General features: G+C 36.4%; 1 protein-coding gene across 1 annotated transcript in view; it reads right to left on the bottom strand.

Annotated features, from left to right (window-relative positions):
* Window positions 1–16287: 16287 nt before the first annotated feature.
* QRFPR (pyroglutamylated RFamide peptide receptor) overlaps window positions 16288–18667 on the bottom strand; it is a 46177-nt gene continuing 43797 nt past the window's right edge. The window contains exon 6 of the mRNA XM_015074595.3: window positions 16288–18259. Within this exon, the coding sequence (XP_014930081.1) occupies window positions 17919–18259 (341 nt within the window). The 3' untranslated portion in view covers window positions 16288–17918. The remainder of the gene's footprint in view (window positions 18260–18667) is intronic.

Genomic DNA, 18667 nt, shown 5'->3' with positions numbered 1-18667 from the left:
GCGCCACCTGCAGAACAATGTGAAAAAAATAACAAATGCCTCAAAGATGGAGGTCAGATTTGGTGGAGAGAGCGGAATAACATTTTTGTTTAAACTATAGTATTTTACAGTGTATTTTCTATATGCACTTGGTCAGTTTAAATACAGCTCTGCATTTTTCATTATCAACAAATTGTTTTATTTAAAAATGTGAAAAGGGAAGAGATATAAAATAAATAGAGAAAATAATAAATTTGTAATGAACAAATCATGATCCATGTAGTGAGTGAATCATGATAAATGAGATGGATTCTTGAAGCCAACAAGTGTGGTGGTAGTCCTTGATTCCTTATTTTCCAGACTGTAGCAGAGAAAGTGGCTTCTCGTCAGGCCAGTTACACTTTATGAGAGTAATTCCTGCAAACTCAGTCTAGAGCTTGCTCCTCCAGCCCTTCCAAAAGTATGGGGAGTCACCACAAAACTGCTGTTTAACCTCTTTGACATAAATTGACTAAAGGGTGTTCTGTTGCCTTCAACCAACCCCTAACTCTACATGATGACATGGGACTGAAAAAGATTAGTGACAGAAGTTGAGTCAAGGCAACGCCTCTGCTGCTTCCACAGAAAACCAATCGCTCCCATGGCTGTATTTCTCTGCAGAGGCGGCAAAAACAGCAGAAGTGGGGCCTCTATGTAAGTTCCATCTATGCCCTCAAATAATGATAAGGGACAGTTATGACAATAAATACATAGATGCAGTAGGGTGTGCCTCCTAGATCCCAGGCTGATGCTAGATCCCAGGGAAGCCTGACCTCTAAAGGCATCTAGGAAATGTAGTTTTTTCTCTTCCCAGACTTTAGTGTGCCATAAGGTCCATTTCATGCAGGTGGGAATGGAGGTAGTGATCCAGTCTTCAGTACTGGCCTCATAGGATTGCAGCCTCAAAGTTTTTTCTGTGATTCACTGAACTCTTCTTTGAGAGCTTATCACCTTGTTATAACTATTATATTTTTTCTAGGGCATATAAAATAAACACAGGACATTAAGTTTCAAAATGTTCAACTGAATGCCACCAAAAATTCATCTTACGTGCCACTGTTGGGCACCCTGACACATGAAGAGTGCAGACTTTAGATTTAGGTCTGGTCCTGCTCTACCTCTAGTAACCTCACTAAGCTTTGACCTCCACTTTCCCAGGAGGATTCAGTCATAACACATGTAGCACAACACATGTATGTGGTTGCCAGATCAATCACCCCGTGCTCTGAAAATGATAAACTATTAGATATTTTCTAATTTTTCAAAGGTTCTAATATAGTAACTTATCTTTCTGGAAATCTAAGGTATTTAAATATATGCTATTTGAACATCTATTTCCAATGGAACAAGCTGGGATTTCACTCAGTAAGGAAATGTGGAGCACAATATATAGTAAAGCCAACTTTGGTGTCAGTAGAGGAAAAATGCTAAAATTGCTTCCATTTTTTGAGCTCTATGTTTATGGTTTGTGTACTTTTCTCTCTATATATATTATACTCCAATAAAAAGTTTATAATAGAGAGAAGTGCCAAGAGATTTCATTCAAACAGATTTGGGCATAGGTTGATGAAATTAGAAAACAAGACACCTTCTATGGAACGAATGTGCAATGCAGATTAGGTATTCTGGTAGAATGAAGACAGCAAGAAAAAGATGTTTACAATGTTTTCTTAGAATCGCAATAGAGGATTGTTTTTCAAATCCAAGAGTCTCCTATTTTATACCATAATACAGATGGATTTAAGTCAAAAGGGAAAAGTTGTTGAAAATTACTCTTCATTCAGGATTCTCACTTGGCTATTTTTCCTACTGATTTGAGTAAAGATTATGTTTTTTTTTTTTTAAATTATGGCTTCCTCTCATGTCATATAATTTGTTTCTTCTCCTTATGGCTTCAAGTAAATGTTTGTTGCTATAGCACTATATCATTATAGTTCCAGACATTTTAAATGTAGGTGTTCTTCTTTCAAATACTTGGAAAATGTAAGTACTTTTTATCTCAGAAATGTGTAATGGTGGTGTAGAGAGGAAATTAAAATAAACTTTAACTCAGAGAACAAAAATGCCAATACTAGCAGTTATGCAAACGTGAATTATGTGAAGAAGAGTACAATAGAAAGGTTCTAAAAATAGGGGCACCTGGGTGGCTCAGTCTGTTAAGCTTTAACTTGGGCTCAGGTCATGATCTCACAGTTCTTGAGTTCCAGCCCCACATGGGGCTCTCTGCTGTCAGCGGGGAGCCTGCTGTTGGGATCCTCTGTCTTCCTCTCTCTCTGCCCCTCCCCCACTCATGTTTTCTCTCTCTTTCTCTCTCTCTCTCTCTCTGTCAAAAATAACCAGATTTTTTTTAAAAAGGTTCTAAAAGTATATAAAAGCTGAAAGGAACAAAGAACACCTTTGAAAAGATATCACTGGAGACAGATATTGCATCTAAAGAGAAAATAAAACTCTTAGAAGAAAATATGCATCTAAATCTTTGTTACCTTGGATTAGGTATGTTTTTCTCAGACATGACATGAAACACAAGCAAGTGAAGAAAATATAGGTAAGTTGGACTTCATTAAATTTTAAATTTTTTATATATCAAAGGACACTATTAAGAAAGTGAAAAGATAACCCACAGAATTGGTGGAAATATTTTCAAATGATAAATCTGTTAAGGAGCTAGTATCCAAATATATAAAGAGCTCTTTCAACTAAAAACCTAAATAATCCAATTAAAAAATGGAAAAATGATTTGAATCAACATTTCTCCAATAGTGATATAAAAATGGACAACAAACACATGAAAAGAACCACATCATTAGTGATGTGCAAATCAAGACCACAATAAAATATCATGTCACATTCACTGAGATGTCTAGGATCAAAAAATTGGAGCATAACAAGTGTGGAGAGATTGTGGAGAAATTTGAACTCTTGAACATTGATTTGGGGAGGGTAAAATGTATACTTCCTGTGAAAAACATTTTGACAGTTCCTCAAAAAGTTAAGCATAGAGTTACCTTATGATCCAGCAATTCCATCCTAGGTATATATACAGTAGAGTTAAAAATATATTGTCAGACAAAAACTTACACATGAATCTTCATAGCAGCATTATTCATAATAGACAAAATGTAGAAAAAAATGTTCATCAACTGATGAATTCATAAGAAGTGGTAGGTCCATTCAATGGGATATTGTTTATCCATAAAAAGGAATGGGCTATTGGTACATATGACAACATAATAAACATTACAGTAGTCCCTCCCCCTTATCTACAGTTTTGTTTTCCTTGGTTTCAGTTACCTGTGGTCAACAGGGGCCTGGAAGCATATGATTTTCCTTCAAAAGGTCAGTAGTAGCCTAACACTATGTCACAATGCCTATGTCATTCACCTCGTTTCATCTTATCCCAGAGGCATTTCATCACATCACATCATCAAAAGTAGGCTGAGTATAGTACAATAAGATATTCTGAGAGAAGCCACTTTCATTTAACCTTTATTACAGTATATTGTTATAATTATTCTATTTTGTTAAGAATAGGCAGAATACGTAAGTAGGTGCCAGAATAGGGAAACCCATAGGGACAGAAAGTAGATTGGTGGCTTCCAGAGCTAGAGAAGGGAATAGTAGAGAGTGACTGCTAATGAATATAAGGTTTTGATTTGTTGTAATGGAAATATTCTGAAATTAGACAGTGGTGATAGTTGCACAAATTTGTGAATATACTGGAAACTCCTGAGTTTCATACTTTTAAGTAGTAAATTTTATGCTATGTCAGATGCATTGCAAAAAAAAAAAAAAATCTAGGTGTTTTAAGAGCAAAGGCAATTTTAATTTTGCTAAAATAATCTTTTTTTTATGAAAATGAACCAAATCTAATTCTCTACATGCTTCTTTAATGAGTTTCTTCCCCTTCTCTGACAGAAAGAAGTTAAGTATTTCAAATTTTTCAGTTCCCAGAATCAATATCTTGGAATAAGTGAGTTCTCAAAAAATTTCAGAGGTAGGATGAGAAAGGAAGGAAACTACTATAAGTGGAATGAATAAATGTTTTCATATGCATCACAGTGTTGGTGCATGTACATAGATGTTTTCTTAATCCTCACAAACAGCATGATATATTGTTTTATTACTTATATTTATTTATGTATTATATTATTATAATTATATATTATAATTACTTATATATACTTATTCATTACATTTTACTAGAATTACAGAAAATACAAGAAAGGCTACATACTAAGATGTGAGCAGGAAAGAAGTGATCCAAGAAATCCCAATTGGATAAGTGTCCATTTTAAATTTTCTTTTTTTTTTTTTGAACGTTTATTTTTGGGACAGAGAGAGACAGAGCATGAACGGGGGAGGGGCAGAGAGAGAGGGAGACACAATCGGAAACAGGCTCCAGGCTCTGAGCCATCAGCCCAGAGCCTGACGCAGGGCTCGAACTCACGGACCGCGAGATCGTGACCTGGCTGAAGTCGGACGCTTAACCGACTGCGCCACCCAGGCGCCCCAATAAGTGTCCATTTTAATTTGAAGATCAAACAATCGTGTATAAAACATAAGGGGAAAATACTTCAGAAAAATCTTGAATAGAATTAAAAAATATTATTGAAATTTCTAGAAGATAAAAAAACAACAATAATAACACACACACACACACAAACACAACACATCTAGAAAAATGTTCAGGGCATAAAACTCAATATCCCATAAATCAGCTTCTGATTAAAATCATTAAATACTTTCAGAAAAGATGTTGGGTGATTTAAGGCCTTTTTCTCCTTTCAACTTATGGTCAGTTCTAGCATGGCTTATTCCTGATTCCTTTTCACCACCATCTGTAGCATATCCCCCCTCCTCTGATTCCAAAACAGCTGATTTCTCAGTAGAGTTTTGTTTTTTTCAACTTGTCCATTTTACTTGAATTTTTTTCTCCCTTTCCTACACTACTACAGACTGTAAGCCCCCAGAGTGAGCATTTATTCTGTGTTGCATGCCCAGTGTATTAGCCACTACAGGTATTTAATAATACATAATAAATTAATGAGTATATATATAAGACAACTGCACAGTTTTGGTAGAGGGATAAAAATTCCAACATGGAGTACAATTGTAATTTTAATACACTTGCATTCTAATGCCAAATATAAATGGCTTTATCCATTTGCTATCTGTACCATTGTATTTTTTCCAGATGTAAGACAATATAGATTGATATCATGAGACAAGTAATACTTCAATTTTAGTGAGCAAAATAAGAATAATTACTTTCCTTTTAGGTCTTGAGTTTTATACTCTCAATGATCTGCAAAAGTAAGGTAATCACCAGATAAATAACCCAAAACAGCTATTGGAGATAAAAATTGGCTTGGATTATTCCAATTTAAATTAGCCATTTACCTAAATTCCTTTATTTTTACTATGAAGTCCAATTCTCTTTTCTTTCTACCAAAAGAAAGCTTATAGTATGCCTCTTTTATTTTCATTTAATTATGTGTCTAGTTTTTTAAATTTGTTTTAGAAATCATGTTCTTAGAAAAACTTAGTTCTACTTGTGTAGGCATTTAAATTAAACCTACACAGTAAGGTACACATTTCTGTAGCAGCAAAATATAAATAAATGTAATATTTGCAGAAGGAGGTTAGAAACAGTGACTCAATTCTTCAACCAGATTTCCAACCCACACAGTAAAATATAGACTATGGTTAGAATAATGCTATTAATTTTTAATAAAGTAATAAGGTATTCTTTACATTTCTGAATTTTAGGTTTAAAGTTTCAACGACCACAATCTCATTGAATCTTTATACCCTTACCTTGTCCTATAAATAAGAAAGGTGAGATTCAGAAAGATTAGGACTTACCTGAACCAATTCAGCTCCTGGGAGCTGGCAAGATAAAACATAAATTTAATTCATACAATATTGAGCATGAAATAATTAAATATGAATTTAAGTAAATGATATGACCATCTAACCTTACATTACATGGGAACCTGAGATCTCTCCCTCTACCCACTCCCCAAAGCCCATGCACTAGCAAATCCTGTCTATTTCACCTATGAAGTATCTCTTCAATCTCTTTAATTCTTCCCATCCTGATTTTGATGTGTGTCTCTTAATAATATCCAGCTTTCCCAGTAGATATCATTACCCTCCACTGATCAGAAACCATATCTCATTTAGCTTACCACTTTATTCTCAGAATCTAACAAAATTTCTGACACAGAAATGATACAGAATATGTCTCAATAAATGTGTCGAATAAATGAATGAATAAACACAGAGAAAATATCAAGGTATTAGCAAATCAGGATGCATTTTCATTTTGAACTCCAAGCAGTCAGTAACATATTCATTCAGTTGTTTTTGAACACTTAGGTCCGCACAAAAACCTGCACACAGATGTTTAAAGAGGCTTTATTCATTCAATGCCTTATATCTTTTCAGTTATAAGTAACAAAAAGAAATTCCAAGAGGCTTCATCAAAATTGAATTTATGAACACAAATTTCAGCATCCCAGGAGCTGATTTTCCTTAGTGAAGCTTGATCCAAGCCCTGGTTTCTACTTTCCATTTTGTGCCTCACCTCTTCTGTGGAAGCCTTGTTATTAAGTCACTATTTGGCATTATTCAAAAGATGGGTGCAGCAGCACTTGTCTTGAATCCAACAAGAAAGTAAAAGTATTTCTATTTCAAAATTGGCAAAAATGTCTTAGGCCTGATTCTTGTTGGCTAAAATTGGGCCATGTGCTCATCCTTAAACCAATCACCGTGGCCTATACTAATCATGGAACATTCTGGAGTTGCAAGTAGAGATAATTCCAGTCCAACACTGTAGTCTAATATGAGAAAGGGGTGATTCCCCAAAGGAATTTTTTACCATAAAAGGATGAATGTTTTCAGTCCAGCAAAAACAACAAACCAACGGATTCCCACTACAAGACCTTTACACTTTTTGATTATTGTTGCTACCAGGGCAGAAAAATACTGGTATCTACAGAAAGCTTGTAGAGTGAGAGAGAAAGAACTATAGCATACACCACATTTTTTCAATGGTGAAGGTGGCAGGTTTATTAAAATATAGAACTCAATATTTAGAACAAGTAAAATAAAACAAAGCCTCAAACCTATAAGTTTGGGCCCCCAACAAGATGAGGAAGCCTCAGTGGATGAGACTAGGAGGCCAGAGCAACATGGTACAGCACAGAATGTGTTTCTTTATCCACCCTGGACAGAGTTACTGTTGTCTTACTGAACATTTGGTGATTTGCTGAAAAATACTGCCAACAAATATTCACATTCTGGTCCCCAGAATGGGCAAAAACAGTGAACAGTTCACTCATCCCTCACTTTTATAGAAATCTGTCTGTATATATTTGTGTTACATGGGGAGCCCAAAACAAGATCAAAACAAGATCTAAGACAACAAAAGGCAGTACAGGACTGACTGTCAGAGACATGTGTCACAGGCAAGAAGTGCCTTAAGAGTTGGGAAACAAATTGATTAGGCCAAACTCTTCAGGGAGACCTACAGAAAAAAACGTTTTGTCCTCCCCATAGGAAGATGACACAGGAAACAAAAATATGTGCTTTTAGTTGCTTCTCTCCCCCCAGTAAGTAGTAACTTCTTGGATGTATTTTAACTATATGTTTTTATCTTATCCGTCTTATGACATAGGCATGTTTTGATGAAAGACCAGCTAAGGATAAGGATGTCATCTAAAACCATGGAAACACAAAACTTCAATCAGTTCTTGGGCAATATTAAGAGCTTCCATTTCTCCTACAGAATGTTGAAAGCCTCAATGAGATTCCATTCTCAGAGGACCTTATTACTAGCGAGGTCAGAGCCTCAAAAGAGAAAAACACCCTCCTCTTTTCCCACCCAGGGAGGTGATGAGGGAGAGGTGGTGTACAGATGTTCACTCACATCAAATTTTCAATTTTTTTTAACTTTTTTATTTATTTTTGAGACAGAGAGAGACAGAGCATGAACGGGGGAGGGGCAGAGAGAGAGGGAGACACAGAATCGGAAGCAGGCTCCAGGCTCTGAGCCATCAGCCCAGAGCCCTACACGGGGCTCGAACTCACGGACTGCGAGATCGTGACCTGAGCTGAAGTCGGACGCCTAACCGACTGAGCCACCCAGGCGCCCCTCACATCAAATTTTCAACCAGAGTAATGATATCAGACAGTCTGAAATCTCATCTACTCACAGAAGTCCACCTACCAATGTTTTCTGTGCCACACTGCACATTTCCCACCTTCTTTCTGTATCTACTCCTATTATCTGTGTCTGATGACAGAGAGAAGACCTTTCATATCTACTCATTCCTGTCAAAATCAGTTCTCTTCCTCCTTACTGTTTTCTTTTGTTTTCTTAATCATTTTTTTTCTGTTATTAAAAATAGAACAGCTGTTATATTTTCAAGAAAATACCCTTTATTTTAGTGTTCTTTTTGTGATCACCTTATTTGCTGATCTGAATTTCCCAGACAACCCCATTTACTCTTTGGCATTATTAGAAAATTTTATAAGACCATGCTGCTTTGATTGACCAATAACTTGTGAAACCTAACTTTTATCTGGCCCACCTGCTAACTCAGAAACCCTTTCAATCATCCCTTACTGACACATTTCCCATAGTTGACTATTCTGGACCATTTCCATACAATCTAACACTCCAACCACTATTCCCTACTCATAGGAGATGTCTTTGCTTTAAAACAAATCTTATTACATTTTCAACAGAATTCTCCGTCAGCACCTCTATGAATCTTTATTTGCGCTACTTCTCTTATCTAGAACATCCTTTCTTCCCCAGACTATTTTAACCTCACAACTTGTCCAAACACTTCAAATTGCAGCTATTGCTGCCTCACTGTCTCCTTGACTATTCCAGGACCTTCTCTAAATTTCCACAGTAATATTTGAATCCCATTTGACACAGTTTTGTTGTCTACTGCTGTCTTTTCATATGCATATTCTGCCTTCTTGAGTAACAATAAACATCGACACAGAAATCATAAGATAACCCCTATTATAGTGTCTCAGAATTTGCACTTTAATAAGGCTGCATTTGAAAGTATAAATAATTCTTTTACTTATAAAGTATAAATATTTTAGTTGTTGCACATTAAAAAAATTTTTGCTTTACCACATACTTAAAGGTTTGGAAAATGGTTATTAGCAAAGTGATATGTATATACCTGTTTTCAAGGTGATCAGTTAGTTTTCTCCAAAGATACAGACTATTCAATGGACTAATAACTAATAACTAGAGCTAACTATCTTGCAGATGCAAGGTTGGCATATAGAAGTCACTCAACAAATATATATTAGATGGATAGATAAATGGCTAGAATAAAAATGTGATGACTTCATCTTCATTGGAAAAAGGAATTCAGTTGACATCATAATAAAACGACCAGGATTACCTGAGGGAGATAGGAGTAAACGATGATAGTAGTCTAAATTGGGGTGCTGGCAACTCTGCATCCTGAGGGACATCCTCTCTTTCTGTAAACTCACTAAAAGGGCAGCATCTGGATGTAGCCTCTCTTTCTTTAAGTCCCCTTTATATAGTAAGCCAAGATCTCTATTTTTTAAGAGAAATATGAACTCACAGAGTAAATTAAGGAGACATCTGAAAAGCATAACTGATATTAAAGGACAGTGATAGAATAAATAATCTATGTAGCCATGCAAAATAAGTGGAATGAGGAGATCAAGAACTTAAAATAAGCACAATAAATATCCTTCAAGAAATGTTAAGAGGTGTCTGGGTGGTTCAGTCAGTTAAGCATCCAACTCCTGATTTTGAATCAGGTCATGATCTCACAGTTTGTGAGACTGAGCTCATGTGAGGCTCTGTGCTAACAGCAGAAAGCCTGCTTGGGATTCTCTCTCTCCCTCTCTCTCTGACTCTTCCCTGATTGCATTCTCTCTCCTTAAATAAACAAACTTAAAAAGATAGAAATGTTAAGGAGCTCAACTATACTTCAATTAATTTTTTAAATGTTATTTATTTATTTGGGAGGGGAGGATAAGTGGGGAGGCAGATAGAGAGAGAGAGAATCCCAAGCAGGCTTTATGCTCAGTGGGGAGCTCAATGTGGAGTTCAGTCTTACAACCATGAGATCATGAACTGAGCTGAGACCAAGAGTCAGCTGCTTAACTGACTGAGCCACCCAGGCACACTCAATTTTTTTTTTTTTTAATATTAAGGAGGATTCCAGTGATATGAGAAAAAAACTAACAGTTACAATGAAAAATCAAATGGATATATTCAGTATGAAAATATAAAATTTGAAATAAAAATATTGTAAGTCAGGATCAAAAGGCAGAGTAGAGGAAACAAACAAATTGTTGAGCAAGAATATCGAATTAAGAAACTCTCCCAGAAGACATCAAGGAAGTTTAAAGGGATGAAAAAAAATCATTAATGAAAAATTGAGTGAAATGGGGAGTGGAAGTGGATACGTAAAATCTACAGAAAAGAAATTCCAGAAGAAAAAATAAAGAGAGGGAAGGAAATATTTGAAGAAATAATAACCAGAGGTTTTCAAAAATAAAGATTAGAAACCTCAGACTAAAAGTACTCAAAGAGTATCAAAGAAAAAAAATACACATCTAAACACAAGGTGGTAAAATTTTATAGGCTCTAATTCAAAGAACAAGTTTTAAAAGGTATCAAAGAGAAAGAGGATATCTCAGACTGACATCAGAATTCTAAAGAGCTACGTTGAGCACTGGGTGTTGGGTGGAAACCAATTTGTCAATAAATTATATTAAAAACAAACACAGACAAAAAAGAGCCACACTGATATCAAACAAAACTTCACAGATTTAGATGTAATGAATGAAATGAATTTAGAACTTAGACTTTAATATCTAGCTAATCCATCATTAAGTATGAATGCAGGACTAAAGGTGTTCATGCATACATGTACTGGATATTTTCTGTTTGTCCACCCAGAACCATGCACCCTGCATCACTGTGCTCTGTGCCTGGATCAAAGGGCTCCCTTGCTGCTAGGCTGTGTCTGGGGAATGGAGACCATTTGCAGATTAGAGGGAGCTAGGGGTCAGGTCAGTGCATTAGTGCCCATGGCACCCACCACGAGGAGTAGCATGAGCTGGCTCATCATGTCTCCATCCACAGTCACAGCTCCAATAGGTAGCCCCTTACACACAGATCTTTCACTGTCTCTCTCCCTCAGTTTCTTCCTTTTCTCCTCCTGCTCTTCTTCGTCTTCCTCCTGTTCATCTTCCTCCATCTTCTTGGCTCCACTTCAGGCCTAGGGATGGGAACTGTGCCTTGCTATAATGAACAGCTGATACTGCACTAACCCTTCTGCTTTTCTGTACCCTGCTTACTCCTTTGTAAATCGTCCCTTTATTAATTATACCTCAAATTACTCCGTTTGAATGTGCCATCTGTCTCCAGACAACACTCCAGATAATAAACATAGCCTCAAGAGGTTTGCTATACAAACATACTTTAGGAAATGCTTTTGAAGGAAAATGTTGGGGCTTTTCTTAAATATATGGGGGATAAAGATGAGTACATAGTCTATTTTTAATTTCAGCAACCTATTTTTAATTTCTCAGAGTTTCATTAACCCGTTTTTCCCCATTTTGTAGCATGCTTTATTTATGTTTTTATAAAAACAGTTTTCTTAAATTTCCTTGAGAATAGTACTAATTAAATTTATTTCTCAGCCCTCTTTTATTATCTTGAATTATTTCGTTATTCTAGACTCAGTTTTCTATCTCTATCATAGTCTTATTTCTTCATTTTGTAGGATGTTCTAAAATGCCTAACAAGCCTTTAAGAAGGCAGAAATGATTGTTTCCTTTTCTGTGCAGAAGCTTTTTATCTTAATGAGATCCCAATAGTTCATTTTTGCTTTTATTTCCCTTGCTTCCGGAGACGTGTCAGGTAAGAAGTTGCTGCAGCCAAGGTCAAAGAGCTTGCTGCCTGTTTTATCCTCTAGGATCTTTATCCTCTTTTCCTGTCTCACATTTAGGTATTTAGGTCTTTCATCCATTTTCAATTTGTTTTTGTCTATGGTGTAGGAATGTTCCAGTTTCATTCTTCTATATGTCGCTCCAGTTTTCCCAGCACCATTTTCTGAAAAGATTCTTTTTTCCATTGGATACTCTTTCCTGCTTTGTTGAAGATGAATTGGCCATACAGCTGTGGGTCCATTTCTGGGATTTCTATTCTATTCCATTGATCTATGTGTCTGTTTTTGTGCCAATACCATACTATCTTGATGATTACAGCTTTGTAATCCAGCTTAAAGTCTGGAATTGTGATGCCTCCGGTTTTGTTTTTCTTTTGTAACCTCTGTCTCCCTCTCTCTCTGCACCTCCCCTACTCAGATACACACACACTCTCTCTCTCTCAAAAATAAATAAACATTAAAAAAAAAAAGAAACCTGTGGAGTTGGACCTATATTTCATTTACTCCTGTCTTCTCAGGATTCTAAAGATATAAATTGGAGCATTTTTATGTCATTTTATCTCATTTCTTTCTGATTTCTTCTTTCATAGATGGATCATAATCTCAGTTCTAGAAAACAAAACTTTGAGTGAACAAGAAAACATAGGGCCTGAGATATAAGCCAGTAAATTTATGTATGGTTTTAAAATATACAGATTCGGGGTGCCTGGGTGGCTCAGTCGGTTAAGCGACCGACTTCAGCTCAGGTCATGATCTCCATGAGTTCGAGCCTCGCGTCAGGCACTGTGCTGATAGCTCAGAGCCTGGAGCCTGCTTCAGATTCTGTGTCTCCCTCTCTCTCTGACCCTCCCTCGTTCATGCTCTGTCTCTCTCTGTCTCAAAAATAAATAAACATTAAAAAAGTTAAAATATATATATATATATATATATATATATATATATATATATATACACACACAGATTCACCTGATTTTATGACTTTCCCCTATTCTCTCATTTGCCAACCAACCCTCTTTAGCCTTATCTGGTTCAGAGTAAAAAGGATTTTTCTCCTTCTCCTTCTTCTTTCTTTTTTCTTTTTTTTTTTTTTTTAGGATTTTCTTGATCCTGAAATGAAAACAGGGTGTCTAGGTTTTACACATAGTAGGAAGTCCAAATATATTGTTGAATATTGTTGAATGAGAACAACATCTAAAAAGTGCAGCCAATCTACACTTTTTCATGAGTTGGGTCTGGTTTTGTTTCAACATTTCAAGAGCTCCTGCATGGCCCATAAAACCTACAGCTACTCCATTTGAAATGTAGTTGAACTGCTTTTTGACTCTCTGCTCATAGCAATTAACTTCTCAAGATTGTATTTAAGAGCCTGCTAGTCTGAAAGATAATGGAATTAAATGGCTCCAGGTTGATTTGGTAGCTATAAAGCAGAAAATCATGTTAAGGCTACTTTGATGAACTGAGAATGTAAAAACAACTCTTTATGGAGTGATGAAGAAAGGAATTGTATTTTTACAGACCATATGTGGAATGGAGACAGTCAGGTTGAGTATTAGAAGAAAATTCTTGAATGTGTGATTTTCACATTTTATTACCATAACTTCACCTGACACACATGGCAATAAACATGGCAATAAATAAAATATACGTATGTATAAAGTCACATAACCACGACCAGAATCAAGATATAGAACATTTCCATCATCCAAAGATGTCTCTCATGCCCTCTACATTCAGTTGCCTAAATTTAGCTAGCCTCTAGTACCACTTGCCTGTTTGCTATTCCTAGAGTTTTGTCTTTTCTACAACTCAGGTAAATTAAGTCATAGAGTATATAGTCTTTTCTGTTTTGCTTCTCTTACTTAGCATAACACTTTTGAAATGGATCCTTGTTGCATGTATCAGTAGTTAATTCCTTTTATTGCAGAATCATATTCAATTACATAGCCTCAACACAATTTGCTTATTTATTCATTGGTTGCTAAATGTTTGGGTTATTTGCAATTTTTGGTTATTTTGAATTAAGCTGCTATGAACATTCATGTATAGGTCTTTTCTTTTTTCTTTTCTTTTCTTTTCTTTCTTTCTTCTTTTTTTTTGGTTGAAGTTTATTTTATCAATTCTTTCTTTTAGGCTTCCTGCTTTGCTTTCAGTGCCCTGTCCACAAAATCTTTGCCTTGCCTAATCCAGGCTACAAAGATTTTATTCTGAGTTTTATTCTAGAAGTTTTATAGAATATTCTTATTCTTATATTTAAGAATATGATGCATTTTGGGGCGCCTGGGTGGCGCAGTCGGTAAAGCGTCCGACTTCAGCCAGGTCACCATCTCGCGGTCCGTGAGTTCGAGCCCCGCGTCGGGCTCTGGGCTGATGGCTCAGAGCCTGGAGCCTGTTTCCGATTCTGTGTCTCCCTCTCTCTCTGCCCCTCCCCCGTTCATGCTCTGTCTCTCTCTGTCCCAAAAATAAATAAACGTTGAAAAAAAAAAGAATATGATGCATTTTTAAGTTAATTTTTGTATGTAGTATAAGGCCTAAGTTCCCATTTTCGGTATATGGACATCCAATTGTTTCAGAACCATTTGTTTGAAAGATTTTCCTGTACCCATTGAATTATGTTACCACTTTTGTCAAAATAGGTTGACCATATACTTGTGCATCTACTTCGGGTAACTATTCTTTTGCAGTGCCAGTGCCACACTCTTTTGATTATTATAATTTTGATTTTTGTAATTTTTGATTATTGCAATTTATAATAGGTCTGCGGATAAGGTAGTATAAGCCCTGCAACTTGGTTCTTCTTTTTGAAACGTTTTTGGACTTGGGGCATGTGGGTGGCTCAGTCAGTTGAGCTCCTGACTTTGGCTCAGGTCATGATCTTACAGTCTGTGAGTTTGAGCCCTGCATTGGGCTCTGTGCTGACAGCTCAGAGCCTGGAGCCTGCTTCAGATTCTGTGTCTCCCCCCCCCCCCCGCCCCTCTCCCACTAGCTCTGTCTCTCTCTCAAAAATAAATAAAAACATTAAATTTTTTAAAACATTTTCAGGCTTAGAAATTAGTCAAACGAGTATGCAAAATGCTGATGTCCTGATCCATAAGAAACTAAGAAAAGAGAGATGTGTATTTTTTGTTTTGTTTTGGTTTTAGTTTTTCTTGTTGTGTTTTGTTTGTAGAATAGAAGAAAAGACACAGCTCTTTTTGGCATAATGATCCATAATGAAATAAAAGGCTTAGATGTCTAAGCAGTGATGCATATCTTTTCACTGATTTCATAGACATTTTACCCAAATGCTAATGAATGGTTTTAATGACTAGCCTTCTGTACCCCTCCACAACCCTCCCTTCTGGATCCAAAGAGACTTTGTCAATTCTCACTTCAAGCACAAATTCAGGGGAAATCAGATGGAATAAAATGAGTGACAGCCTAGGGCAAAGAAAAAAAAAAGGGGGAGAAAGCAGATGCCTCGGTGGAGGACAAAAGGCCTAAGAGACTCAGGGGGCAGGGAAGTCAGAGGAAACCAGAAGAAAGCTCAGAACCAGGGCTCCTTTTGCAAATCCAAGGTGAACTCTGTAAGGGCTCATAAGCTGTGTTACACTATCGTCAGCGCTCAGTGTCCAGACTGGAGCTTCTTTGACTAATTATAATAGTTTCCCAATAATGGATTGAACCAGTTTTCTCTTTCAAACTCTTATAACAGAATAAAAAGATTACATGTTTAAAGGACCAAAAACAAAACTGCTCTATTTTTTATTTCTGAAATGGCATGAATGCAATATGAGGGGTAAAAAATCTTTCACAGGTGTCTGGACATTTTACAGTAATTATTTAAATTGTTTAATATCTATATGTTTTTATTTTTTATTTTTTTAAGGTTTACTTATTTATTTGGAGAGACAGAGAGAGCAGGGGAGGGGCAGAGAGAGAGAGAGAGGGAGAGAGAGAATCCTAAGCAGGCTCCAGCGCAAAGCCCGACCCAGAGCTAGAACTCACAAACTGAGATATCAAGACCTGAGCCGAAACCAGGAGTTGGATGCTTAACAGATTGAGCCACCCAGGTGCAGCCAGATGTTTTTTGATCAATCTCTGCAATGTTTAGGAATTTTAAAAATCTCTAACCTTAATAATTAAATGGTCAGTAATAGTGTTGATTGATCCCATCTTCAGTAAGTTATATTTGGAACATATGTACATCAAATTTAGGAAGAGTCATATGGATATCTGCTGATTAAATAAGGATAACCAAAATCAGTGAATATGATTCATTTTTAATGGTTTAATGATTTAATGATAATTACTGCTTTGCTACAAGATAGCTAGTCATAACAGGAGAATGGCACACACACATAATCCATAGTAAATCCATTTCAACACAAACCAAATCATCAGTAGTCTTCTCTTGACTTTGTTAATTTTCTGTATCATATTGCCACTTTTTCTTAATACCACACACTGTTTCAGTTGTGTTGCTGTATCCATTTTATCCTGACACACCTAAAAAGTTAAATGTCTACATTTTGAAAGATCCAAATAGCCTGAGTTCTCTGGTTCCCAAACCTTAAAGCTTTACAAGTGAAATAGTACCCTGATAATTCTTGAGCTTCTCTTCCTTTCTCTATTTCCTGGCAGAAAGAATAAGTGCTGCAAAACTGGAGGCAAAAGAAACACTTTAGCCAAGAGGCTGTGAATGGACTTTGGGAATCACAGTTGTTAAAGGGGAAGTGACAGGGCACTGGGATGTTGTCACTGGTTCCATGATATTTGAGGGTAAGAAGAGAAGACTGGAAAGAAGCGAGGTTATGATTAACGGAGATTGAGGTAAGATAAGGAATATGAGTGGGGAACTCCACTCTTCCTAGCCTTGCTCTCTCGGGAGTCAGTCTTGGGCACAGTAAAATCGTGGGCTTGGAGTTAATGCTCTCATCTGCTAACTACATCTAAAAGTCCTTTAATATAACAACCAGTCATTCATCCCACTACTAAAGTAAGGGATTTAAAAATATAAATATTTGAGATAGACTAGCTTACATATATTACAGCCAGCCTATAAATGAGGATCCCAGAAACATCCTTCTTTTGATTAGAGAAAACAGCTACAAAACAGGCATGGGTGGAAAGCTGGCAGGGTTGAGGGCAACTCTCAGGAAGCAAAAGGGAGCAGAAAGGGGAGGCCTGGAACATGGGGGCTGCGATGATGCTTCAGAACCTGAGGGTGCTGTACAGTAACAAAGGGCTCTCCTGCTCACATCTCGTTTTCTTCTGGCAGTGACCCTGTGAAGAAGAGGTACCTCACCAGTATACACAGGAAGAAACAGAGGCTTAAAGAGGTTCAGTGGCTTGCCAGTCATCACAGCAGTGGTAGCTGGTAGGGCTAGAAGAAGCTCATACCTGGGCACCTGCCTCTGAATCACATTCATTGGTCATTTTGCGGCTTCGCCATCGTCTTTGACTTGATGATTATTGGACAGACCTCATTTGTAAGAGACTGTATTACCAAGCTTCAACAGCACTGAAAATTACATTACTGTGTTCAACCATTAACTTACTCAAAAAAGAAGGCATAATTTTTAAGTTATTTCCTCAGCTCATTTAGCAATACACAGAAAGTCACATTACATTGACTGCATTAGAGGAAAAATTACCAGCCAAAAACATTTATTTCTATACAAGTTTTTTTAAATAATCTACAAGGATAGTTTACTAATTTTTCAAAATTGTGTTTTCATGTATAATGTTATATTTTTATGAAGAAAATGATTTGTTTCCTTCTTTTCCTCATTCTGAGAATAAAAAAAGGTCTTCCACCTTTGCTCAAAATAATTTTCTCTTCCAATTAAGCTACGAACAGTCCTAATTATGCAGACATTGTTATAATTAGCGGCCACCACCTAAAGCAGAATTTTCAGAAAGTTCAGAATTGAACAGGGCAAGATGTTATTTGATGTATTTTTTCTCCTCTGATTGTTCACACAATTTGACTTCAATGTTGCCATCACTGAATGCTTCTCCTTTTGTCTCCTCCACTGGGTTCTCTCTCTGGGAAAACACTGCTTTCTTCTGCATCATTGTAATTCCTGAATTTCCATGCCTTCGTGCTGGAGATAAGGTTTCTTTTACTATGCAATAACAAACTGCAGACAAAAAATTTTTTTTGAAGTTTTCATTCATAAATGCATAAACAATGGGATTACAGATGGAATTGGAAAATCCAATTATTTGCACGATAGCAAAAATCATCTTGATTGTGACATCATCATATTTCTTTTCAAAATTGCCTGAAATAAAAAGTAATAGTCTACAATGTATTATGTTTTCACGAGCATAAAATAAAATTTCTGTTTATCATATATCTTTACCAAACACTTACACTTGTACAAGTGGTTAAAGGTGTGAAAAATACTCAAGGCAATTTTGGGAAGAGCCATCTGATGTCTGAAGAAAAATGAGCTCTGTGATGAGTTCCCATTCTTAGAGAATCTTGGCTTACAAGCTTAGCCTGGTGCCCAGCACATATTAAGGAACTTACCGCATTTCGACTTGATTCCAAATGTCATGTAAACTGGAAGCAGCAGTTACCATTCAAACGTTCACTTGTGTTATAGAAATACAATCTGTATCTGAGAATCATGTTAAGTCTCAGATTATCACAGGTAATACACCGGGGGTCTGGCTGAAATCCTAGG

Source organism: Acinonyx jubatus, chromosome B1 (assembly GCF_027475565.1).
Source record: "Acinonyx jubatus isolate Ajub_Pintada_27869175 chromosome B1, VMU_Ajub_asm_v1.0, whole genome shotgun sequence".
Taxonomy (NCBI): Eukaryota; Metazoa; Chordata; class Mammalia; order Carnivora; family Felidae; genus Acinonyx; species Acinonyx jubatus.
Note: the sequence above shows the minus strand (reverse complement) of the source record. Positions and strands in the feature narration are given on the sequence as shown.